Genomic DNA, 26,622 nt, shown 5'->3' on the forward strand with positions numbered 1-26,622 from the left:
GCCCTTCTTCAGACTCCTGGTACAAACTCCATGCCCTACCTAATCCAACCACCTATGACCATCCCAGGAATTACAAAATTACACCAAAAATAGAAACTGAATAGCAATGCAAAGAAGTAATAAAAATTACTTTATATTACCTACAGGCAAAAAGGTCCAATTCTTACTTTTAAAAGACATACTTGCCACCTGACTTTGGGCAAATCAGCATTAGTCCCTCAGTTTTGCTTTTAACAACATGGGGCAGGGGAAGTGAAATCTGTTTCTGTACAGTGAGGTAAAAGATTGAACTCATTAAGATTGGTAAAGCACTTGTACCTCCTCATTTGACTGCTGCTTTAGATGTGTAAATATGTTGTATTACAAAAAGGGAGGTTCAACTATGCAGATCTCCAAATTGTAATAGGCTATGTGTAAAAATATACCAGCGAAGTTCTTTCAAACATAGGTTATGACAATCACATCATGATACTGGAAAAAATGGCAGAATGAGGACAATATGACATGCAATCATGGCAAAGACAACACCAGTAAAACTGAAGAGAAACAGAGTTTGAAAGACACAACAGGAAAGCTAAAATACATATATCATTACTTAATCCTTAATTTGATACATTCAATTTTAAAATATTGGTCAACAGAAACAAAATGTAGTTATAGATAGTAACAAAATATTTCCAGAAGATTCCATTTCCCTGCATAAAATTGAACAAAAAGGCAAAGTCTAGAAAAAACCACTGCCACATATTGGACAATCAACTCATAGTACAACTACTTTTAGAGCAGAAAGTGAGATTCTTGTAAACTATATGATAATTAGATGACACTTGGCCCAAAAAATCACAATAGTTGAAGAATTAAATAGCAACAGCAACACTGTGAAGTTCAACATCCTGTAAGCAGGAATGGCAGTAATAAATAGATTAAAAGTGAAAGATTTATCACCAACAACAGCCATTACCACAAAGGACCAAATCAGGAGTAAGAAATACAAAGGGATCTATAGAAATAAAACCCACAATAAACTCCTTAAAAAGAATGCACATTATTTATAAGGAAAGGTAGGGGTGGATCAAACAATTTATTTAAATAGAGTCTCTAGTTAATCTACCTTACCAAAAATCTTTTTCAAACTATGGAGATTCCAAACAAAGCCAGTGAAAGATACTTCAAATAGAACTGTTAAGATGTGTGTAAATAACTACAAAGTTGTGAGGAAATTTAAATATAATCAGCAAAAAATTCAAATAATACACATCCATGGAACATCAGAAATGAAAGAAAATTAGCAGACTTGCCAAATGATTAAGCTGTCGAAGGAGCACTTATACAAGATAAACACACCACAGAGAAGCTAAATCATTTATCTGCATTAATTATTCACAATGGATATGGAACAGGTTCCCAGATCTAGTCTTTATAGGTAAAATAAAAATGTCTGTTTAAATGGAGGGAACACTGGAAATAAAAAGGCAAATAGTTAACAGAAGGTTATACATTCTAGCATTTAAATGCCAAACCTCAGCCTAACCTAGCACCAGTGGAAATGGAGGCTTAGGCTCCATCTATCACTTAATCTGCTGTGCACTGAGTATAAAGTTCTGCTCAGACCTGAAAAAGTGGAAAAGCCCAAGGGCTATTGTGGCAGATTAACTTTGGGTATCGCTTTGCAAATTTGTGAGTCACCAATGCCTATCACCAGGCAGCTAAGAAAGAATCTACTACCGTTACCTAAATCTGTCTCCCCTAGAAGAAAACCTACTCTTAAATTTATGAAAACTTTTTTCCATCTTGTTCATAGCAATTCCTAGAGTGATTTAGAGTAACCATCATAATTCTGAAAAATCTCAGTTGGGCAATGCAGTTTAAACTGACTGGTATCAATACGTTTTCCAAGGTTCTTCAGAAGAAGAGCTATAATGAAAATTAAACAGTTATGAAGAAAGAGACTACAAAATAAAGATAAATTTGGAATACAGAGTTCATTTTCAGAATAGCTGTCTAAAGTCAAGTAATTTCAGGCTCTTGCTCATATTAACCCTCTAAATCAGAATGGAAGAACCATGTCTTACTAGACATGATAAAAGTAAGTCTTAGTTATTTTTCATTAAAATATTATTAATACTATATGTTAACTTTATACATTAACACCTGACAGAAGGGTATTTGCAAAACTTCTTGGTGCAGGGAAAGGTAAATGGCTCCCTATTCCTGTTCTCATAAGCCTACCACTTAAAGATAGCTAATCCAACATAGGTCCCCTCTCAACTCCAGTGCACAGTATGCATGGCTTTTCAATTAATCTAAACCCAATACGTGGATGATCAGGAAGGTAAGAGAGTTTTACACCTTCCTAGCCACTAAAAATAAATTAATGAATGGTGAAATTTCCATGAAACTTGTTTAAAATTCTTTATACAGGGGAAAGTAATTTGAAAAATCAGCTGAGACCATAATGTAATCCAACAGTAAGCGTGCACAGGCTCCCCCTTAAGCCAAGCATCACCACTTCTTGGTGTTGGAATCACAATGCTCTTTCACAAAGTTCAGCTCATACAGTCCTCCCAACACAGCTCAGTTGTTTAGGCTAAATGTACATGCTTTATGACCCATTCTTTTCACTCAGAGCTACCTTATTATTTCTCATGAAATCCACAGAAGATTGCTAAAAAAACCAGCAAGGTACAAAAATCCCGTTGGTAGTAGCTAAGAGTTTTTGCCCTCAAGCCAAGCCCTTTCTGATAAAGGTTCAAAAACCTTGTTGTTTGACTCAAATAGATTAATATTTAGACCAAATTTGATTATTCAGGTTAATAAAAGTGTATGTTCACATGAACTTTTCTTCATGAAAAGTTAATTTATTGGAGGTGATCAGCTTATTAGCCTTATTAGTAAACTTATGGTATTACTATCTTCAGTCCTTTGTTTCCACACTGCCTGCAAATCCTAGCTTTAAATAATTTTTATATATTTAATAGTAATACGCAGGTTTACATTTTACTACATACAATAGCAATATTTAGAATGCACTTACCACAGACAGATGGCAAAACATCCAGTTAGACCAACTAGACTTAAAAAGAGGGATGGAACAATCATAATGGAGGATTCAAAGCATCTGACTTAAGAAGGCATTTTAGTATTTCATTAAAAAAAAAGTTTGTAAAACAGAAAATGAACAGAAAATGAGTCATGTCTGAAGACAGAGGAAGAAAGTAATTTAAATACGAAGCCACTGTATACTTCTGGTTTTTGTATTCTGTGTACAACGAAGATGAGGGCAAAATGTTATCAGCCTCATGTTTGTATAGCTTGTCCCTATTTATGTCAAGGCACTAACATTATTTAAATGAGGCTTTCTGTATTTAATAGTGCAGTTTGTCCAACATATCCTTTGCTTGTCAGAGATAAATAGAATGCTGTGTTCCAGTACAAGAGAAAGCAAATCTGTTACTGCCGCGTTCTGGCTGCAGTCTATGTTTCTGAAGAGATACCAGCTATAAAAAGAAGTACCTATTGTTTCTACCAGGTTTTTCACACCATGTTGCTGGTTTCTCAGTAGAGCAGATCTCTTGCAAAGCTGAGAAAGACCAAGTCTCTGAATAACACTGTTAAGAGACCAATTAGCTTCCTATTTCCTTTGCAGCAGTCCTGAAATAGATTTTTTAAATAAGAAACAAAAAAGGAGAACAGTTTTTTTTTTTTTTAACTCTCTTTCACTTTGGCCATTTTAAACAGAAGCTTTGGCTTGAACTGTAACACAGCTTAAAAGAGAAGAATGTCTTTATTATCAACTATATCAACTGTGTATTCCCCTGAAGGTCACTAGAGGAGAAAATCATGTAGACTCCAAGACAAAGCAAAGTTTAGATTTTTAGCTAAAGATACAGTTTGGAAATTTTCTCTGTATTTCTGGAGTGGTGCAAGGAATGTCCACAGCAAGTATTACAAGGCCATGAAGGATAACCTACTGTAATAAATGGTTGTTTTACAATGCTGAAATACTTTGCCACTTGGTATATGACAAAAAAACTTGCTTTGCTGGGTCATACTTCCAGCCCAGTACTATCATCCCTGAGTATCTGTTTCTAGTCATCAGTGGAATGTAAGAACAAGATTTAACTGTCGCAGAATAGGTATTCTGACAGAAAATTTTATTTCTCAGCACTTCTGAACATTTTTTCATATAGCATTGTTCCCTCTGGCCAAAGCATAAAATCCAAATAAAGAGTAAATCCTGCAGTAAATGTAGTAAGTCTACTCAAACCACGTAAAACCTTCAACTATACACTGTTGTATTATTACAGATTTGTCAGCAGGTTTTGTTGGCAAATCCAAACCCCTAAAGGAACAGAAAAAAGATGAAGGGCATCTGGGCATGGAAAACAGCCCCTGTAACTCCTGGCAAAAGTGTAATAGCCACCAAGTGCAGCAGACTGAAACAAGTGAACCAAGTGAAAAGGAAGGTAAGTGGGTGATGTAGTTAAAAGGGGATGATAATTTCAGAAATTTAGTCTATTTTGATGATGTTTACCTCTAATCATTTGTTCTAAAATGAAAATGGGATACGTAGACTGAGCAGTCTTCAGTCACACAGGAAAACAGAAGCCAGCAGCACATTTCCCATCTCTACGCTTGTTGTGATACCCTACATTCAGAGGTCTTCTGGGTTGTCTGGCTGCTGCTTCGCTTGCCCACACACAAGCCATGTTCATATTACCATAAATATATGCATTTTATTTCTGTTACGATCATCCTACAAGTCTTGTCAAACAGGATACCCAGAAAGATGGTGACAGACACCAATCCAACAAGTTACAATCAACAGGACCAAAGGAAAAATAACAACACTGAGGACTTGCATATGCAGCTGATGGGTATGATGAGCTACTGAAGCCTGGCTTTCAGGCTAATACAAGACAAGCTGAGGGCTCCAATTGCTATTCAGTCTAGATATCATTTAATTGCTATTCAGTCTAGATATCATTTAATTGCTAACCTTTTGGAGGACAGCATTGACTAGCTCAGAAAAGCAATCCAAGTGGCCTAAAAAAAATCACAACACTATGTTAGGGCAAAGGTTGTCAGTAGAAATGATACAATAGGCAACAGAGTGATGAAAAGACTGTGAAGAAATCAGAATGCACTAAAGAATAGTGGGGGAAAAAAAGAGGAATCTAGTAGAAAATAAAGGAAAAGCATTAAGGGTGTAAACTGAACACCTCCTCCCAGGTCTCAGTCCTTCATATAAATTTTAGTGGTGCCAAACAAAAAAGGTATCGGCAAAAACACCAGCTGCAAGAAGTTGCAACTGCAGGTATATGCAAAGCATGGGAAAGAAAGGAATTAAAGATGTCTCCCCAAGATATCATTTTTGATAACCGAGTTTTAGTGAAGATATTGGTCAGCAGTCCAAGACAGCCACGTGGATCTGCCAGAAAAAGGAGATGACATCCGAGAACTGTGACGCAATATGAGATACATGCCAAGAGCCTAACAACTCTGGGTGAAGAAGGTGAATGTGTATTCTTGAAAAGCGTAACTCGCCTTGCTTTGTACTGCTCCCAAGGCACATTATAAATGTACTGCAGCAGAGTAAATCTGTTCTTATATAACTACTTTAAACCGTGAAAAACTGGTTGCCTTGAAATAATGTAAATATAAATAAAGGGTTGAAAGCAACGGAATACAGACAACTTCAAAACAGAAATTTTAGGAAGTCGCTACCAATGTAAGAGACTTAGACAGACTGGAACTGGGCTAAACTGTCCAGTTTTACTGCAGAATTGTATTGGTTCAGGCATTTTGATCTGTAGTGGGTTGACATTGTCTAGACACCTGGTGCCCACCAAAGCCACTCTATCACTTCCCTCCTCAGCTGGACAGATGAGAGAAAATATAACAGAAAGCTTGTGGGTGAAGGTAAGGATGGGGATTACCATCACAGGCAAAACAGACTCAACTTGAGGAAACAAGTTTTATTATCAATCAAACCACAAAAAGGCAAGGACAAATAAAACAAAATCTTGTAACACATTTCCCCACCCCTTCTGTCTCCCCAAGTTCAGCTTCACTCCCAATTTTCTCTACCTCCTCCCTGCCAGTGGTGCAGCAGGACAAGGAACACAGGTTGCAGTCAGTACATCACAGATTGTCTCTGTTGGTCCTGCCTCCTCACGGGGAGGACTCCTCACACTCTGCACTCGCTCCAGCATGGGCTCTTCTCACAGGTCCTGCCAGAGCCTGTGCATTGTGAGCTTTCCACAGGGTCACTGCCTGCCTCAGGCACTCACTTACTGTGGCTTGGGGGCCTCCAAGGGTCTGCAGGTGTGTCTCCACACCCCAATGTTCCCATGTGGGGACAGCTGTCTTACCATATTGGCACTACTGGCTGTGGGGGAATCTGGAGAGGGCACCTCCACCCTCTCCACCACTGACCATGGTGTCTGCAGGGCTGTTCTTCTCACATGTTCTCTCTCTTTCTTCTGCTACAGTTGCACAACAACCTTTTTTCCATTCCTAAATAAATTATCCCAGAGGCACTACCACTGTTGGTGATGGGCTCAGCCTAGGAGCCAGCTAGCATTGTCTCTATTGGGGAACTTTCTAGAAGCTTCTCACAGAAGCCACCCATGTAGAGTTCCCCTCCCCCTGTTACCAAAACCTTGCCATGCAAACCAAATACATGATAAAACAGTCATAACTTCTTTAGATCCTTAAGGCGGCTGTTGTTTTGTTGGGCTGGTCTTGCCTCTGTTCCTGACCAACAGGCAGAAAAACAAGAAGTAAGGAAGAATGGGGCATGGGCAGTACCTATAGCAACTGCATGAAAATGAGGAAGAAAGCATGTCTAAATATGAATAATTCCTTAGTTCAGTGTGATGAGTTTTCTTTGCATTTAGAGATGTAGCTTCAGTTTATCAAAAGTAAAGAAAATTTTCTAATTTTTCAGGCACTTGCTTATACATGTTGAAAGTAACATGTAACAGACATATAAGTAAGGGAAATTTGATCTTTTGCATAAGACTCACACCAACACCTTGTGTGCCGTTTGTTGAGCTTCTCCCTTCATATACAGCAATGCAGCATAATCAGTGTTGGGTTTACTTTAGCAGAAACAGCTATTCAGCAGTAGCTCTTGATACACTTGAAGGCCAGATAACACAGTCTGAAGGTCAAGTTCTGACTTCTTGAAGCCTAATTTATTCAAGAAGAGACTAAAGTACCAGAGCTTGAAAATGGCCGAGCACTTTTTTCAACTGATGAAAAAACTGGTTTTTTTCCAAAGGATTTCTGCCCACAGAAGAGGATTATGATCAGAGTAGGGCACTAAACACTGCCAATTTCCTTGGTTACTGTATGAAGAATGTTAAATGTTCAAAGAAAGCAAGAAGAAACTGAAAAAAATATCAAAGATCTGTTCAAGAACTGAAGACAGAGAGGAGACAAAGTGCAACATTAATTGTACCACTAAACCTTGTCAAACTATACAAAGGACAAGTAATGGCCAAGTGCATTAAACCACTGAGATTTTAAAAGACTTTTAAAAAGCTCAGTGTACTTAATAGTCACCTTCTCATAGGCACGTACACATATACATCTCTAGCTACCCTTCATGACAACTATGCAGCACAGTGCTTTACATTTTAAATTTCAAGACCATTGATGGTTTTGTGTACAAAATACTCTAGAAAATCTGACTCCTTGTAGAGACTGTAATCCCAAAAGGAAGCAAAAAACTCCCTTTCCCTGCCTGCACATGAACCATAGGGACTGCTCAAGTTAGTCCCATTTTGATTTCATTTATACATGTGGGATCATTTTTGTAAACAATAAAAACAGAAGGAAGTTTTACTGGTTTCATGCTAGTCAAAGCAGGAACTATGACTGGTCAACCAATATAAGATGACTATACCAGAATCCACTTTGAGGTGCCTGCTTGAGTATAAGGAGTACATAATCAGTGCAAAATTGGCCTAAAATTCTTTTCAAGAACAGTTTCAGATCTAGATTTATTTGGCCTACATCATAAAAAAGGGGATGAGTGCTGCAATACCCTCCCTGGAGGAGGCTCTGTCAGTAGCTCTCTCCTAAACAGTTCCTGGACCTAACCAGAGTACAGAAAATGTTGGTCTGCCACCCTCCTTCTTCCCTATGACCCATCACTGAATCACAAGCCTCTCCTCATCCTCTGTCACAAGCAGGTGACTTAGTATCTGCAAGTACTGCACAACAGAAGACTGAATTTCAGGCAGTTTATTAATCCTTTCAGAGCTAACATGAAAGCTGCATGTTCTTTCCAACAAAGATCTGAGGTAGATACTTGTAAAGCAAGTGTCACAAAGTTGTATGTATTAGAAGAAAGCAGGAATTCCAGATGTCCCCAAACAAACTGTAGCTATCTTAGCACACATTAGATACACAAAGGTGGCAAGACCTTTATGTAAGCCTACATCCTAGCTTGGCCTTCTAGCAAGCTTAAACATAAACTTCTTTCAAAAAACACTCTACCATTCTTCTGAATTCAGTTTGGGTCTCTTCCCATTCCCATATATATGCCGCCTTCTCAACCTTTATTCAATTTGTAACAAACTGCAGATAAAGAAGTAGCCTATTGTGACGTTTTATCCTAGTAATTTATGCCTAAAACACAATTCTGTACTGAATTTCCAGTCACACCCATCCTAATGATTTACCTGTGATTATCCCCAGTACCTTCTCTCAGATCCCTCAATAATTAATTAAAGAAAATATTACATTTTAAATAAAGACTTTAAATTCAAAAATTTCACCTCAACCAACACAGTTTTTCTGACTACTGCTCCTTAAGCCTTTAAAAGCCTTTAAAGCCCACTCAAATCCATCTCCCACTCTCTCCATCTCTAAGAAACCTCTCAGCTGTCTTCAGAACTTTGCAGGATGCTGCTCTTACATTACTGTATTACAGAAACATTTTATTACTGTATTATAGAATCAAAGAATCCTAGAAAGGCTTGGGTTGGAAGGGACTTTAAAGATCATCTAGTTCCAGTCCTCCTGCCATGAGGACCTTCCACTAGACCAGATTGCTCAAAGCCCCATCCAACCTGGTCTTGGATTATATTATTCATTATTGTATTTCTTTTATTTCTATTACTGTATGAAAGACAAAAAGGGCACTGGCATTGTTTTTGTATTTTTAAATTACTATTTTTCAAGCTGTCCTTATGAAGAGATGTTTCATACATGAATGCTTGGTCTGTATCCAGTAATTTTATAAAAGGTATCCATTTAATGACACCATTATCATGTCACTTAAAGTGCCTTATGTAAAATTCCTGGATTAGCACACTGGCCTTTCATCTCAGGGGTCCAAATGCAAAACTGAAAAATTACTTTCATGCTCTTAGCCTTGCAGACAGACATTACTAATTCTCAGTACAATTTGGCTTAAGTGACCATTTTTCCTTGGGGGAGGGATAAGTGTTGATTAAAGCAGCATGTGATTTTGGGCCAGAAAAATAGATGGAATAAGGATGCAAGAGCATCTTGAAATTTTCATGCTCAGTCCTAGATTTGAGCAATCTAAAATCACATCTTCCTTCTCTCATCAATATTTCTTCCATTTAAAAGACACTATATAATCTCTTCAAGAATTGCTGGAAAAATTATTCAGCTGCAATACATATTGACTATGTACACAATGGTTTTTAACATCATCTGACCAAGTGCTTTATGAAGTTCACAGCTGCTGTGGAAAAAAACTACAAGTCTCTGTTTATATACCTTTCATAAAACATCAAGTGCCTAAGTCTTCTACTTACCATGTAACAAATCTAATAAACTTGTGAGTGTTTATATTGAAGAAATCTTTGGTCTTTGACTGTAAAACAATGTCTTGAATGCATTTTAACCTTTCAAATCTAATTTTTTGAGTACTTATAGGGGAGTATGAAGTTATTCATACAAAAGATAAAAACATTTACTCTGAGTTGGATTAAGTATATGTCTAGTCTATACATACTATAAATCTGGTTGTGATAGCATTCAATATACATAATTCCCCATGTTCATTAAGCATGTAATTTTCCCATCTGTGTTACAAGACCCCTTGGAACCTTAACAAGACTTGGTAGCTTAGTTAAAAATATATTACTTAAGAATAAAACACATCAACTATGATAACTACTTCACATCGGACTTCAAAACAGAAAGTTTAAAATAACTTCGGACAAAGTATATTACACATTTTGAATGAAAATGAAAAAACCTAAGTGTTCAAGAAGTTGGCAGAACAATCAGATTAGCACATTGGCAATGCAAAATTTTACCTTTTGTGAGATGGAAAAAGAAAGACTTGCAATTTTTGCAGTATTGTGATTAAACTAGACTTCTTACACAATTACCTATTCCATGAATTTAAGAAATAATTCTTTGTAATGACTGATATGCAAATACAGTATTTCATGAGCTAATACTTAAGCTTCTCTTGACTATGCAGTGTTAATGTAAAAATCCTACTTTTCTAGGTCCTTCAGGTGCAACAAAAAGTAGAAATTGCACCACTTTAAGTCAAAGGTTCAAATGTCCATGAGAAACATAAACAAATTTACACATGCATATATGTCAGTCACCCTTACCAGCATGGCTCTTTCCTGCCTACCCTCCTGCCTTCCCTCCTGCCTTCCCTTCCTCCAGTATTCTAGTTCTAGAAATTACGGTATTGCTACAGAAATAACAAAGCCCCTTCTGCAGAGAGAAAAGATACTTTCAGAAGGAATTCTACATCCATAGATACAACCATCACAAGGCTTAATAAGCCTATTAAATTTGGCACAGAGTGAGACTTCAGTGAGGACACATGCCTTCAAGAATTTTTTGAAACAGTATGCAACCCAATAGCTACCTAAGGCAACACCCTATGCTGCTTACTCCTACTGCTTCCATTAATTTTATTTTGGGCTTACTAAGTGCATAGATAAAGAGAAGTAAAGCCAATAACTGTTGGCAGCTAATTTGATAACAGCATGAAAAAAAAAGAGAGAGAATGTGCAGAAAATTATCTTACTGTGAATTTGTCAAAAAAACTCTTGTATTTTCTCAGACAGAATGATTATCTTTCAACACCAAAAAAATAAAAATCAATCCACTGAAATATATACTACAGTTAAAATTGAGTTTCCTAGCCTTCTGAATGCTAGATTGAGCAAAGTTACACCTCTCCCTTCCCACACAGCACCAAGTACTGCTGTGTGCATACCAGAGGAGTCTAACACAACTACACATTGCAAGAACAAAGACCTTCCTCTCCTAACAAACAATTAACAAAATCAGACAAAAACAAAATAACTATGACAACTCAAGATCTGAGCTCTGAAGGGGTGTTAGGGGTAAGAAGAGAGAATTGGGAGGTAACCACAAGATTGAGAGGATGAGAGCTGAGAAGTTAAACCACAATTTTTAAAGGAGTATTTTTCAGAGGAGTAACAGAGATATTGCAAATTGTTAGATAACACAATGTTAACACTGTGCACTGTGCACATCTTTAACATATCTAAATGTTAAAGTTATTATACCAGAAAAATAGTATATTATCACGCTAGTAAAACAGCAGCATAATATATTCTGTACCAATCAACCACAATTATGTTCACAGGTTCCCCCTCTAACTCAAACAATGAAATAATATAAATGACTACCATATATCCCAAATCAATAAAAGTTATGTGTTTATATTCTTCTTTAGACCCAAAGGACTAATGCCATAAATATACGCTGCATTCCACATAAGCTGCTCATAAGAATCATTTAACCATGAGAACTGTAGCAATATTTCAGTGAACTTTCATTTTTCACAATGCTGGTACATTAAAAAGCCACTGAGTAACAGAAGAGTCTATTAACAGTGAGTTAAGCACATTATGCAGCAATGAGGTTTTGAAAAATATCTACACATTTACAAAATAAATCGAACTAATTAATAACTTACAACTTGTTAGAAATAACTTCTCATAAGTTAACATATCTGGCTCAGCAGAGAATCATATTTCTGTACTTCATTTCCGTGTGTATTTTTAACTTCACAGATACCCCCGATGCATTGAGTTACACTAGGCAATCCTAGTGCACACAGATGTAATAATTTTGCACTGCTTACACTTTTTATTGAGATAACAAAAAAAGGCAAGCTACAGTGACTATGGAAAAACAACGTACAGTGTCACCCTGGTTCCCAAAATACATGATGGGCCATCCACTATAAAGGCATTAGCCTGAACGGGTCAGGAGAAAGCACACTGTGTTTAAGGCTGATACAAAACCTGTGGAAACAGACTCCAGTAATCCTTTGTTAAGAACAGTACTGTAGACTTCAAAAGAGGCATATTTTAATGCAATCATGACACTTTAAAAACTACATTCATCTCTAAGAAAAATAATTTCCTGCACAAAGTACAAAATTATAGTTACAGAGAAAAGAGCACCAGTAAAAAAATTCAATTATGGACATATATATATATTAATAAGCAAACACATTTCACATAATGACATCAAAAATTTCTACATTTACCAGAAAAGAAACATTATTATTACACTAGAGAAATGCAAGAAAAGGTGAAAAAATAAATACAGCCATGTTTAAACATTGTTATCAACCCATATTAATGTCAGAATTAAAAGACTGATTTAAATGCCATACCCTTTTCTGCAGAGTTATTGGCATAACTGCAGGCAATGTTACTCTTCTGGAAGACAAATTCATGTCTGCTTTTCACAGAACTTGCCAACCTTCATCCAGGTGATAACACGAAGCAGAACAAAGTAGTTAGCAATATTTCTTGAAACCTAATTCCTCATAACCTAAATAGTGGAGAGTCAGCACAAAGACTAAGCCTCTAGTAAATGTCATTCCATTTATGTGAATTCAGTCCTACTCAAAGCCAATGACACAACACACTGGGGTAGGACAAAACAGAAATCAACCAACCAAAGAGCTTGAAAACTTGTGTTCTGTCCTTGGAAATGCCCACACTATCTCTGGCTATAAAAATAAGCAGAACAACATGCATTTATATCACTCAGAGCTTTGTCTTTACTGTCAAAACAAAACCAAATCATTAAAGACTGCATTCTAACACCTCACCCTGAGTGGTTACAGTCCTGGGGCTTTTTCTCTGGCTTTTTCCAAGGAAACAAAATATCTTCAGCACTTCTGATCTTTGAGTTTCAGAGAAGTAACAGAGCATAAGAATAGACTTAATGAATCCATGGAGTTTAATTATAAGATTCTTAACTACCTTTATTCAAAGCAGAAGCAAAACATCCCTTTACTTTAAGTAAAGCAATTACTACCTTTCCAATGCAACCACGGCTTGAAAAAGTGACACATAAAATGTTACAAGGAGTGACATTTAAGACTCTTTTATGAACCCAAGTTTTTGATCACCCCCATTCATATAATTATTTTATGTATCAAATACCTGCATAAAAAATGTGTTTTCATTAACATGGTTTGACAAAGGAAATCTGGGTTTTTTCTTTCCTTCTTTGTCAAAAAAGGCAACATTTTGTATTGCTTAAATGATAAGGCAAGCTTTAATTTTTTTAAAGGTCTCATAATGCACTTAATAACAGAATTTTTTTTCTGCTTTTATGCAGCATGACTAAGCAATATTCCTGTTGTAAACCAAATTATTAAACAGATGTTAGAACTGTGATATTGGGTATTTCTTTTATAACTTTTGACCAAGCAGTTCTTATCAAAAACACTGCCTTTTGTAGCTGAAGATTGCAGACATTTTTAAAAAATTATTTGTATTAAGTATTCACAGCTTCTTGAACAATAACATGTCAGATATGCAGGCTGCTGTATTTCATAGGTAGTCACTGCAAGTATATTATTGATCATATACCTGATGTATAGGTCATAAAAGCATTCAGGACTGACTTGGTAAATATTACAATAATCCACACTAAATTTCACTAGAACATATTTATAGGGGCTTTTTTTCCCCACTGGAAATGAGCACACACTGCATTAATCCCAAAGTATCTAGAAAAGAATCTCATCTCCAAGACATAAGAAACTGTACAATGACAAGTTAAAAATAAACAATTTTATTTCATGGGATTTTCTGTTTTGAGAGTTTTCCAGGTGGCAAATACATAACAAGTCTCTGGCACCACTGAGATACTTCAGAATCTATGAATCTATGAATCTATGAATCTTTTTGCATGAAAAGAGATTCAAAGCATCTCTTTTCATGCTAAATCACCTTTTTCAAATCCTAAAATCAGTAGTACTGAAGTAAGTTCTGTTGATGAACAAGAGGAGCAAACACCATAAATACAAAAAATACAGCTCCCTCCAAAAACTAAAACCTGCATTGCATTGGCATTTTACCAGCAGCTCTCAAATACTAATAAAATACTGCCAATGAATAGGAAGTAAAGATAAATATTTTCCTAAAATTTCAAAACCTGTTGTCCTTGATTGAGACACACAGGATGGAAAAAAACTGATAAGAAACTTATGCCAAGTCACAAAGAGAATTCTTTAGAGACAGACATTTGATCCTTGTTGTTAGCTTTAAAACAAGAGCTTCTAATAAAACCATAAACCAATTAAAATACAGCATTATTATCAAACAACCCATTTCCTTGCCAGGTAATAAAGGATCACTTTTAACTTTGACTCCTTTTACATTCAGTTTATAGCAGCAAGAGATCCATAGGAACTAATCCTTTACGTTTAAGGTATTTATTTCATTTTATTTTTGTCCAACTCAAGTCCAAAGTCTTTATGATTGCTTTGATAAAATAAAAAAGTACTTCTGAGATCAAGTTTAAAGTGTTAATTACGTAACATTTGGAATTAACATCCTTTTCTACTAGAGATAGCTATGATAAATGTCAAGTGTTTGCAATTAGGTTTTTACCTTTCAGGCACACAGTTTTTATTTCCTGTGGGAGCATGTTTTCAAAATTCTATAATATAGCTCCAAAATTTTGCTGTAAGAGCCAGAAAAAACTTGCGGTACCAGAGCCTGACCCCACGGGAGTTTTACTCAAGGAATATTAGACACGCACATAATTGCAGCACCAGGACAAAAAACTCCCTCTACTCTTTTTCCCTCTGATCTTACGAAAAAATGTTTGGATAACAGCAACTGTAAAACTTGCAGAATTGCATTAGTGACATCACCAGGAAAGAAACAAAAATAGCCCAAGCCATTTTTCCTTACCCCTGGGTACTGAAGGTCCTTGGCTCTTGAAAGCATGTGCAGCTTTTTGCTCTATGAATAAAATTGACCCATTTGTCTGCAAGGTGAAGCAAAGGCTCATTTTCTTTAGTGAAATTATCTATATTTTATCTTCTCCAATCAGATGAACAGACGAGACCAATTCAAAAAGTAGCCAAAAATTTAAGTGTTGCATTTGACTTGGTAATAAAAATTCAATATTCAAATAATGATTAGGTTTTATAAAAAAAATATTACAGCAATTTATGAATACTAGTGAAAGTAAACATGGTTGCACCCAAGAGTACTGAAAATAACATTTAGAAATATTTTATTTTTTTAATTTTACAAACACACATTTAAGAAAATAAATGGAATAAAACACAACTTCAAAGTGCAAGCCTTGCAGAATCCCTTCACCATGTGAAAGTCAAGAGGAGTTCTATTGATAAATGTGAGATACAGAAAGACTTTGAAAGCCAAATATGCCTTCAGGGAAACATATATGACCACTTTATTTTTTTTTCCTATAGATAAAAGATTTTACTTGTCCATGACGGGTATGCAAGGAATTTTGCTGGTGCTAGTGGACAGGAAGGAAATCAGATCCAGCTCACTTGCTGAAATGACTATGTTTATGCAGCTTTTCACTCCTATTTTTGTCACTTAGCTACCAGATACAGTTGTGAAAACATTGTGCAGATACTTTTTAGGTACTTCAAAATATAAACCACTTCTACTTCTTGCCACTTAAGAAAGCGTGACTAAATGGAGTGGGCAAGAATTGAAATGCCCTTAGTAAATTAGTAACTCCAATAAGGGTTTTATAACAACAAATGGATGGAGTAGAGATATCCTGCTAGAAGAGGAAGGTCAGTGATGTCCTTAAGGCACGAATATGGAGTCACAAGAGCTGATCTATTCCTGGCTTGGCCAGATATAATGCAGGAATGTGAGCATTTATAGGTAACAAGAGCAAATCAGACTTAGCTTTTGCTTCTGTAGATGAAAAAGAAAAATCTAGATAATATAAATCCAGTAAGATTTATAAAAATTTTTGATGCTATTTTTTGTACTTGTCTTTGAGCTAAGGCAGAAGTTCATAACACAAGACCAAGGTAAATCAGGTAAGTTATTCATGGTGCTATTTGCCCTTCCTTGTGACAGCTCCTGTCTGCCTGGCACAGTCACTTTGTCTCTTTTCCAGAAGAGCTCTTTAATATGTGACCATAGAAACACACACAGGGTGGTTTTTGCACAGGTACATTTACATACATTTGACAAATAACTACCTACTTTCAAACCACCACACAAAAGAGAGGTTTCAAAGTGACTGAGTTGTTGTTTTTCTACTCATATAGTCCCTTACACAAAGAAACTAATAGGTCTTATTCTTCAAACAGAGCATACAGTACACCCTCTTGGAGGGTCAATAAGGACTGGTGCAGATGCAGTTGCACTAAAACAGACTGTATTACCTGTAAAGCAAGACAGACATTACAATGTACCTATGAAATTCACAAAAAAGTTTGAGCCACAAGGAACATAATGAAGTTTTCCACCCTTGCTAATTTTCCTTACAAACTGGGGGGATCTTAAAGCATTGTTACACATGCTCTTCACAAAGCTTTTTCAGCTTCCTATTTTTGTGTCAATAGGTTCAAGCCTAATAAAAAAGCACACTGATGAAGTTCTGTCAGCTGAGTTATTTAAGAAAACCTTTGTATTGCATGGGCTTCCCTCTTATTACACAGCAGTGAATTCTAGCAATTATGAGAATAAATTCTTGCAAACTTCCAGCCTCTTTCTCAACAGCTGATACCATTTCTGTGCCATTATCAAGAGCTTGCAGCTGTTCATAAACACCAAGTCTAAATGTAATCAGTAACAGGAATTATCATAACATAACTAATATAAAAAGGCTATTTATAGCCCAAGAATGCAGTAATTGAAAAATCCCATTCTGATCACAGGACAATCTTGTGTATATTGATTTCCTGTGGATATAATATCAAGTGAAGAAGCTAAAAGACAGACCTACCAGTATGCAGTATAAGCATATCAGAAATGGGCAGGAACACCTCATCAGTATCCTAATTAGAAGCACAGGGACATATCTAAGATAACCGATATATGTTTCTCTCTTGAGACTTAAGTATTAAATATCATGTACACTATTGGGCTAAAATATGAGCTGATTAGCTGCAAATGAATGTTCTGTGACTTGAAACAGGAGACAAGCAACTTCACATTGTTACTAGAGCAGAGGTCTAATTTGTTCTCCCTCTTAATTTCTCCTCCCACAACTGCCCTTCTTGAAAGATTTTTGTTGGCCTGATTAGCATTTTTTTTAAGACTTCCCATTTGAGGTGACTCCCATCAGGACCATAACATAAGAGGCATGCTTAAATACTCTGGCTTGAAATTCTCCCTTTCTGTTCATTCCCAAATCAAAAGCAGTCATGAAAGTGTGAATGCCTTCAGAAGTAGCAGCTTAAAATATGCTGAAGACAAACACAGAGAACATGGGCATTGGTCAACTTTTATCTCTCACTTATCATTGCCAAATTTCACCACTTGCTAGAGATACAAGTGCCATCTTCTTAGGAGGAATAAACAACTGCTAGAAAAGTTTGGAAACTCTGAGCCTTGAAACCCTCACCTGGAAGCTGTATCAGTTACTGCCTCTGCACACGCACAAGAAGAGATTAGCATGAATTGTCCACAACAGGATGCCCTTCCACTGCGTGGCCACTGGTGTTCCTGTTATACAAGCACCAACAGACAGCTGTTATCCTAAAGACACTCATCTAAGTGATCTGCAGATGTTAAGACACAGATATAAGTTGTCCTCTACTACACAGTGTTGTAAGAAGGCTGAGAGATCTCAGGGTTATTGCCAGTTTCTATACATTTTGTGATGCAAGGGAAACTGAAAGCAGAGAGTGAAGCAGAGAGTGAATCATGATAACAGCAGGCGCTTGAAAAAAATGAGGAGCCCTTTTCCTGTCCTAACAGTGACATCTCCAATTGATCCAGTTTTCATTACAACTCTAGTTTCATCTCTTAATTACACTGGCACAGCATAAAGATTACCACTGCAAAGAGTTAAAAAGAGCATGAAGCAAAAATCATGGGGGAACAACCATACTGTATTAGTGACTCTGGAATTATCATGTGAAAGAATAAGTTATCAGTTATCTACTGTAAATAGATACAAGAAAATATGAATGTATAAAGAGCATTAAATTATTTTATCAATCACAAATATTCAATATTATTCTACATGGATGATCAAGTTAATTCCATCTGGTGAAAACTGACCAGGTTCAACAGTAGTGTTTATATAGAGGCATGGGGTTTTTTCAATATAAAATCTAAATTATACTTATTTTGTCAACATTTATGCACAGAAGCAGGATGGGAATATGCCTCTGCTTGTTTCTATAGTTCTCAAGCTCTTATTTGAAAAGATAATAACTCTCAGAACATCAGAAATGCAGCAATCCGAGGATATGCTAAAAACTGCACCAAAACCCCTAGGAAAAACTGATCTGAATTTGAGCACCATTCTTCAGTTAATGCCCCGACACTGAATAACAAAGTTTTATGATAATAAAATCATGAAAATTCACTCTTACACACTTTTTAGTACTGTAAAATGTATGGTAAAGTAACTTGTATTTTCTCCTTCTGTTGCACACCTTGTCATTCAAAAGGGGTTGTAAACGTTTATTAAGACTCATCTAAGTTGTCAACTTTACTAAACCTGTAGCATTTAAGTAATTTAACTATTAATCATTGACTACCCTAGTCTCATTCAATGCAACTATAAACTGTTTATGATATAAAAATAGCAGTAGCTGATATAACACAGGTGTTTAAAATACTGGGCAATGACACAACAAAAGTAGACTAGAAAAGAACAGCAGAAGTTTTATAAGACCAGAAAAGAACATTAAAAAAAAAGGAAATGGAGAAAAAAAAACACACAAAAATACTTAAAGCTTCATCTAATTTTATGAATATTGCTAAACGCTATTCTGATTAACTAGACTGTGTGTCCCAGGAAGTCAGAGGGGAACATGTATCTGTTCTGATCAAAGACAGTTCCGCCAATGGTCCGTGAAAGGAAGATGCCAATAGTGTTCTGCTGTTACAAGACTGACTTCCTGCATGCCCTCCTTAGCACAGCATCACTTATTGACAATGCCATCACTGAGAAGAAACCTCAAAAAAGATCTGTCAATAAAATATTTCTTTAATCATGGATCTGTCTATGGCAGGTATGGAGTGGCTACAAAATGACCCAAACTTTCCAATTCTCCAGTCTAACCTAAATAAAAGCACCCATTCCTGGGAGCAATTATAAACAAAAACCGTGTTAGTATCTATCACATCTCATTTCCTTCTGAAAATTATGAGGATTCCAGCTCCATTCATGAGAGTTTAATCTTTTAATGTCAAATTCAATAAAACTGAATTATCAAAAGTGACTCAGCAGCATAAGAGAGAAAGTTCCCTGCAGTTTCACCTGGCTTTAACTGACAAGTCTTGTATATTCAAAGACGTTGAACAGGGCCAAAATATCAGGTAGTCAACACAGAATTCAAGAGATAAATATTAAAGGTTCACTTTTTGGAAATATTAAGGTTTCCAAATTTAGAGAGATTTTTCTAGACAAGTTACTAGATCTACTGCAACATCATAGAGGTTTCTTGTTTAAAATAGAACTTCCCAAATATCACAGAAGAGGCAGTTTCTTGTTCTGAAAAACCTGGCCTAAAAGAAAAGATAAGCAACTTCAGGTTTGACTTTCAGGCTGATGAATCCAAACCAATCAAAATCCAAAGGATTGCTAAAGCCATTCCAATCTGACAAACACTGGCAAAATGTCTACCAAAATCTTTGACAGTACAGATTATTTTTTTTAATATAAGTAAAAGCTGTAAAACTTAAAGCCTAACACCTTCCTGATGTTACCAAATTAAGCAAAAAGCTTGCAGAGGTAGTATCTTAGTAACTACAAAAGTTAGAGTGCCCTTGTTTTCTTGCCTATTAGAATGGGGGTGGGGGGAATGCTATTTTTGTGAAGTTTGAATGTTTACAGTCTTAATGCTTAATGCTTTGTTTGGGTTGTTTCTGGAAAGTAACAAAGTGAAATAAAACACAAGTTTGACAGAAAGCAACTAATTTCAATGTAATGAAGATAAAGTAAAATACAGAAAGAAACAAACTGAAGTTTCCCCAGGCTGATATATCAGACTGCTTGTTATAGGGCACTTCCAGTATAAACCAGGTGATATTCCTGATTGCTAAAACAAGAAACTGTTCAACTTGCCTCCTGATTTTTACCTTTGGAGACAAGTGACTTTCTGTCACAGGGCTAAGATCACTGGTCAAAGTACAAAGATACCTGCATTAAAATAGCAAGTTTTAATAGGGCTCTAAATAATTCCAATCTACTGTAATATCAATAATTTTTTCCTTGGTGGGCAGGTACAACCATATGAATGAAGAACAGAGCACAGGAGCTGGAGCAGACCACCAGAAGAAACATCACAAAAAGGAATCCAACTGAATCCTTTTTGCAATCCTTATATTAGAGACTTCATTGAGCTCTTTAAGTCGGTTCTGTACAAAATGTTTTTACTGTCAATCTATAAACTGGTTGGAAGGACATTTTCACTTCCCTTCTGACTTTAAAATCCTAAGTCATTTTTGTGTAATTTAAGGGAAAGCCATGGGGAAAACTAATATATGTTCAGAGGCTGTAAAGAAGAAAATACTTGAGAACTGTTAGAGGAGGACATGTGCAATTGTCTCCAGCTTGGAATGAAATCTGGTAAGAAACACACAGACTGGAATTACAGAGTAAATTCAAGTAATGCCTCTTTTGGTTGGAAAAGATATCGCAACCCTTGGAAATTGATTAGAAATTTATGAATTAATGCATTTCAAAAAAAAACCCCTTTTTATTTTTGCACTGTTTGAAAGTCAAGAGTAAACAGATACTTCAGACAAAAAATCTGTCATGAAAACATTTAAGTACCAAAGACTTAGCCCTGTATGTCTGCTTGTCTGCTAGTAGAATTATATGCATTTTTGAAGAATAAAGCTCCAAGCAGATACATCAGAAGACCCTGAATTATAGTTGTAAATAAAAAAATAAATGGTGCTCCAATTACAACAGTCAATGCTCAATATTATTCATAAACTTCGAACAGCACACATTTTTTTAAAAATATGTGTTCTTAAACATAAAGTTCCTGTTAGCTCTTCTTTGTCAATGAGCTTTACATTAAAATCTTTATGAATACAAAAAGCAAAGTCAGTTCCACTACAATCACATGTATTTGAGGTCTCCATACAACTGATTTCCTGGAAAGAATATTGTGGGAGTATATTTGGATTCTACATGATAAAAATATCTACTTGTTTAGAACATCAAGAAAGACAAAAGAGGCATGGTAAAATTTCAGATTTTCGTCACCTTGAGATTTACTTGAGTTTTATTTTTGCACTTCTAATTTAATTTAAAGAAACAAGGTACTAATTACCTTGAACTACTTTTGTCATGAAACACTTTTTGACTTATCCTTGAGCAGGGTAAGAACTGATACTGCAATGCAAATATTCAGGTTTCGTTTTCAGAGAGCAAAAAAACACTATGCTTCCATAAAACTACAGTAACCTCTTCTTAGTTCATTTGAGCAAAGACAACAAGAACAGAACACGTTTTCTTACAATTATTACTTTTGTCTACTAATATTTATTTTGATCATAATTAAAGACATTAGTGCAGTGTTTTATATTTTCAGTTCTTTGTAATTTCTTACAGAACACAGGCTCTGAGGCACAATTACATTTTCTGTATGAGTTTATGAATTCCACCTAATAGCAGCAGATGCTTGATTCCTCAGAGGAAGGCAACATTTCCCACTATCCACCAAACTGACCATACTGTGTTGGACATGAGGGGAAAGATAGGTTTTTCTGGCCTATTCAGATAAAAGTCTTCCACCCAAAACATGAAATTCAGTTATCTGAACACATTTCATAGAATCAGAGAATCACCAGGTTTGGAAGATACCTCTACAGTCATCCAGTCCAACCATCAACTACTAGCACGTGGTCAGCTGCTGTCATCCAGCAGCCCAAGCCCTTTTCCACAGGCCATTTTCCAGCCACTCTGCCCCCAGCCTGTAGCACTGCATGGGGCTGTTGTGGCCAATTTGTAGGACCCAGCAGTTGGTCGTGTTGAACCTCATGCTCTTGGTCTGGCCCATCGATCCAGCCTGTCCAGGTCCTTCCGCAGGGCCTTCCTGCCCTCCAGCAGATCAAAATTTGACCCAACTTCCCATGGTCTTTGAATTTGATATTGGTAGGCTCAATCCCCTCATTCAGATCATCAGTAAAGATGTGAAACAAGACTAGGCCCAACACTTCTCCTTGGGGGACACTTCTAGTGACTGGACACCCACTGGATGCAGCACCACAATTCACCATCACTCTGGGCCTGGCCATGCAGACAGTTCTCATCTCATGGAAGAGTGCACGTGTCCAAGGTGTGGGCTGCCAGCATTTCTGCATTTTATTGGTGAAAGGGTTGTTAAGCACTGGAACAGATTGTCCAGGGAGGTGGTAGAGTCACCATCCCTGGCAGTGTTCAAGATACTAATGGACATGGCACTTAGTGCTATGGTTAATTGAACATGGTGGTGTTCAGTCAAAGGTTGGACCCAACAATCTTGGAGGTCTTTTCCAAACTTCATGATTCTGCAATTCAAAGATTTAACAAAAAACTCTTCCAAACTGCAAGGGGAGAAAAGAGATGGACAGCTGTATTGGCGAGGCAGACCAAATAATGTTCAGAGACATAGACATACCACGTCCCAAGCACAGAGGCAAATCACTATTCTGCTATGTGGCTTTCAACAATTTGTTTTTATAAACTTATTTTCAGTGAGTCAACCCCACAAACATGCTGTTCAAGCAGCATGTTCAACGTTTTGAGAGACTTATGATAAAAGATCATCAGAAGACAGTAAGAATTTCAGCTTAGAAAAACAAGAATTCAAAATAACATTAATAATCTATTTTGAAGTAGAAAGATTTCAGATGTCACAGGTGCTACGAATAAAAGAGCAGATATTCATGACAACTTCTTTCTTCTACAGAAGCAGAAAATCTTTTTTGGAGAGAAAAACAAGACAGAAGAGGCATCTTTTCTTTTTTTTTTTCTTTTCTTTTAGAAACACCCATTTTGATAATAGTTACCTACAAGACATAAGTAGAAATTCACTCTGCAATTTTCCTGCCTTATGCATGAAATTAAATGCACAGACTAAATCAAAAGCAAGCAATCTAAAAGAAGAATCACTGAAAACATATGTAGATCATCAGAGGAGAAAGAATTCTGGCAGCTGTCAACGCTATGCACAAAAAAAATTCTTAAGAGTAGCTGGTTTCTCTTAAGAGTTAGTGAACTACCAAAATGTAACAGTAATATTTACAACATTTTTGTATACAGATATGTATTTGCACACAGAGCTGCTACAAAGTTGACAAAATAAGGACTGAGGATGGAAACACAACATTTCCAAGCACAGTTCCACAGCCACCTGTGGGAAGTCAAAGTCACTGCCAGTTCACTTCTCTTTGCACACCTGCTTAGCATTCCCTCTCTTTTTAAACCTGAGTAAATTTTTTAATCTATTAGAAGACTTCAACCTGAATTTCGAAGATAAAAGTTACTTTGACCATTGTCATTTGGCCTTAACTTTAATAATTTTAGATGAAGAATGGAACAACAGTCCTCCTGAGTCTGAAAAATGGTCCAATGGTCCACTTGGCCTAGTATCATTTCTCCTGCAGTGGCCATAAACAGACACCTAGGTGACAGAAATCATAGTCTTGTTAAAATGCCTCCACAAAAGTAACAGGAGTATTTCTCTCCATTTTTCTGGTAGCTGAAAAACAGGTCAGGCCCTCCAACAGACACCAGCATTATGTTAGCTCACTTCTGTCAGGAAACCAGTTATTCTTGTTCTTGCTTTTACCAGAAGGAGCACAACATTCTTAAATGAAAATCCAGGAAAAATGGAAGGACTGTGTGCAGAAATCATCACAAGAAGTACAAATGAACCTTTAGGAAGAAGCAGAAGTAATGTCAGTGAAGATATGAACTACAACTTCTGGAAGACTGAAGCTAACACAGCTGGTTTAACCGATCAAACCTGTCAGTAATGTTAAATATGACTGGCCACAAGAGCAGGTGACCTTTGTGTGTTAAATCATGCTTCCCAGTTTCAAGTCCAAAGATTACCACAATAACTGTGATTTAGGCCTGCAACATGACTAATTTAAACTATCTTTTTAAAAATGTGACTTTTAGTCCTTTTGTTCTGAAAGATAATATTACCAATTCCGTGTTTTTCCTGCCTCTGCAGAGACAGTCAATGCTTCCACCTTGCCCAAGAAGATGAAAGCAGAACAGTTTTATCCCACTGTGTTAGCAACATTCAGATGCACCCTGACCAGAATGCATCAGATTAGTATTGCTATTGTAGGAGAAGTACTAAAAGCAATAAAAGTAGTCCAGAAAGACACCACAGCTTATAGAGAGACACCATGGCAGACAAGCAAAATAGGGCAAGATTGAATCAGGGCAGTTTCTCAGACACATACATGTTTTTTACTGGAGAAGTGAGGAGAAGATTCCTCCTTAAGGTCCTAGCCACAACCTGGCTAACAAAGTTCTCTGGCAGGTACACAGAAACAGCTGTGGCAGGTTAGCTTCAGAAAAGTTAATACAACTACAAGAAACTTCAACTTCCAGGCGTATTCTTCATGCAAATCTAAAAATGGGATAACCAGCAGCAGATAAGTTCTTACACCTCCAATATCACCCTTAAAACTGTTAAAACAGGGATTATGCAGACCACCAAAACAGAGAGTGTGAAGGAGGGAGTAATCTTAATCCCACAGATGTTCCTTGTCAGAACTCTTTCCAGTCTCAAGAAGAGAAGAGAATGAAACAGGTAAGCTTTCAAAGAGTGAAACTGATCTTCGACACCAGTAATCTCCATTAACTGGAAGCTCTGTCTGAACAGTACTGCCAGGTCTTTCTGACCACTCAGATCTTCCCATGGCTTACAGTTTAAGGTCTTTATGGAAATATAGCAACATCAGCCATACACAGATAAACACACATGCATATAACATACAGCCAGGTACACAGCATCTGCTCCTTCCCCGACCATTTAGGTTTTTCCCATTATCCTGGCAAAATTAGAACTTCAGAAAAGCTGTTCAGTGACTGTTAAAACCCTCTGTTCTGTAACACTGATGACAGTAATTGGAGGTGGGGAGGAAAGGAAAAAGAAATTAACTTCTCATTTAAGGACATAAAGTACTGCCTGCCTGCCCCTGGTTTCACTTAAATTGAAAAATCTGCAGAGCTACACATATACTCTGTGAAAGAAGAGTCATGTCTTAAGTCACAGATTCCAAAACCTCATTTTCTACAATCATTGATGACCTACAGAAAAAATTCACCAAATTACAGAAATATGAACACCTCTGTTTTATAAAATAATTTAATAGGTAACTGAGCTTTTCCCCAAGATTTCATTTAACCAATTTAAAAACTGTCAAACAATAATTTATAAATCTTACCTGCTTTTTTCTTGAAGTTGCCTTGGGCAACAGACTGGCTGAAAAAACTGATGCAAACGGCGAGCAACACAGCTCAGGAAAAGGATTTGGAATCGATGGATTCTCCAAAATACTGTCACCTTTCTTTTTTCTCCTATTTCAACAGAATACATAATATCAAGCAATAATTGTAACAGCTGCTGTTAAAATTGCAATATCCAACCACAATACATGAACTACTAAGGCACTAATACCATGATGCTTCCTGGTTGCAGCAATTAGCTTTTTTTTTTTGCAGTTATTTTATTTAATCAGTAGGCTGAATATATTAACATACAGTGCCTAACACTACTTGAAAGCAATCCAAGTATTCAGCTCTGAATATAAAGTTGTTTGAATATGCGTAAGTCTTTGCAGAGTAAGAGCAGAGATATATTTATATTGGCTTCTAAGGACATTAGTAAATATTTTGTTGTCCCTGTGTTTATGCCATTCCCTATGTACACATATTACAACAGTAGATGCATGGAACTTCTCAGCAAAACTTTCCAAGTATATCACAATAGCATTTTAAACAAATGGAAACTTTTTTTAACCAGAATCGAATCAAAGTGACTGACAAGAGAAAATAGTGCAAAGCAATCCATTCATTTCTGTTTTCAGCTAGTTTTGTATTGGTATCTCTGCAGCTCCATCATAAAATGAATGTCTCAGTTGTTGCTGTCTGCTGAAGCAGGATTGTGTC

At 36.5% G+C, this 26,622-nt stretch overlaps 1 protein-coding gene across 5 annotated transcripts in view; it reads right to left on the minus strand.

Moving 5' to 3' along the window:
- GRB14 (growth factor receptor bound protein 14) overlaps positions 1–26,622 on the minus strand; it is a 58,494-nt gene that overhangs the window by 30,576 nt on the left and 1,296 nt on the right. For 3 of the 5 annotated variants that reach the window (XM_068195712.1, XM_068195711.1, XM_068195713.1), the window contains exon 2: positions 25,899–26,031. In XM_068195712.1, the coding sequence (XP_068051813.1) occupies positions 25,899–26,031 (133 nt within the window). Of the gene's footprint in view, positions 1–12,676; positions 12,928–25,898; positions 26,032–26,622 lie in introns of those variants that run through there. The other 2 variants (XM_068195716.1, XM_068195714.1) reach the window with 2 other exon arrangements.

This window comes from Anomalospiza imberbis, chromosome 7 (assembly GCF_031753505.1).
Source record: "Anomalospiza imberbis isolate Cuckoo-Finch-1a 21T00152 chromosome 7, ASM3175350v1, whole genome shotgun sequence".
In the NCBI taxonomy this organism is placed as follows: domain Eukaryota; kingdom Metazoa; phylum Chordata; class Aves; order Passeriformes; family Viduidae; genus Anomalospiza; species Anomalospiza imberbis.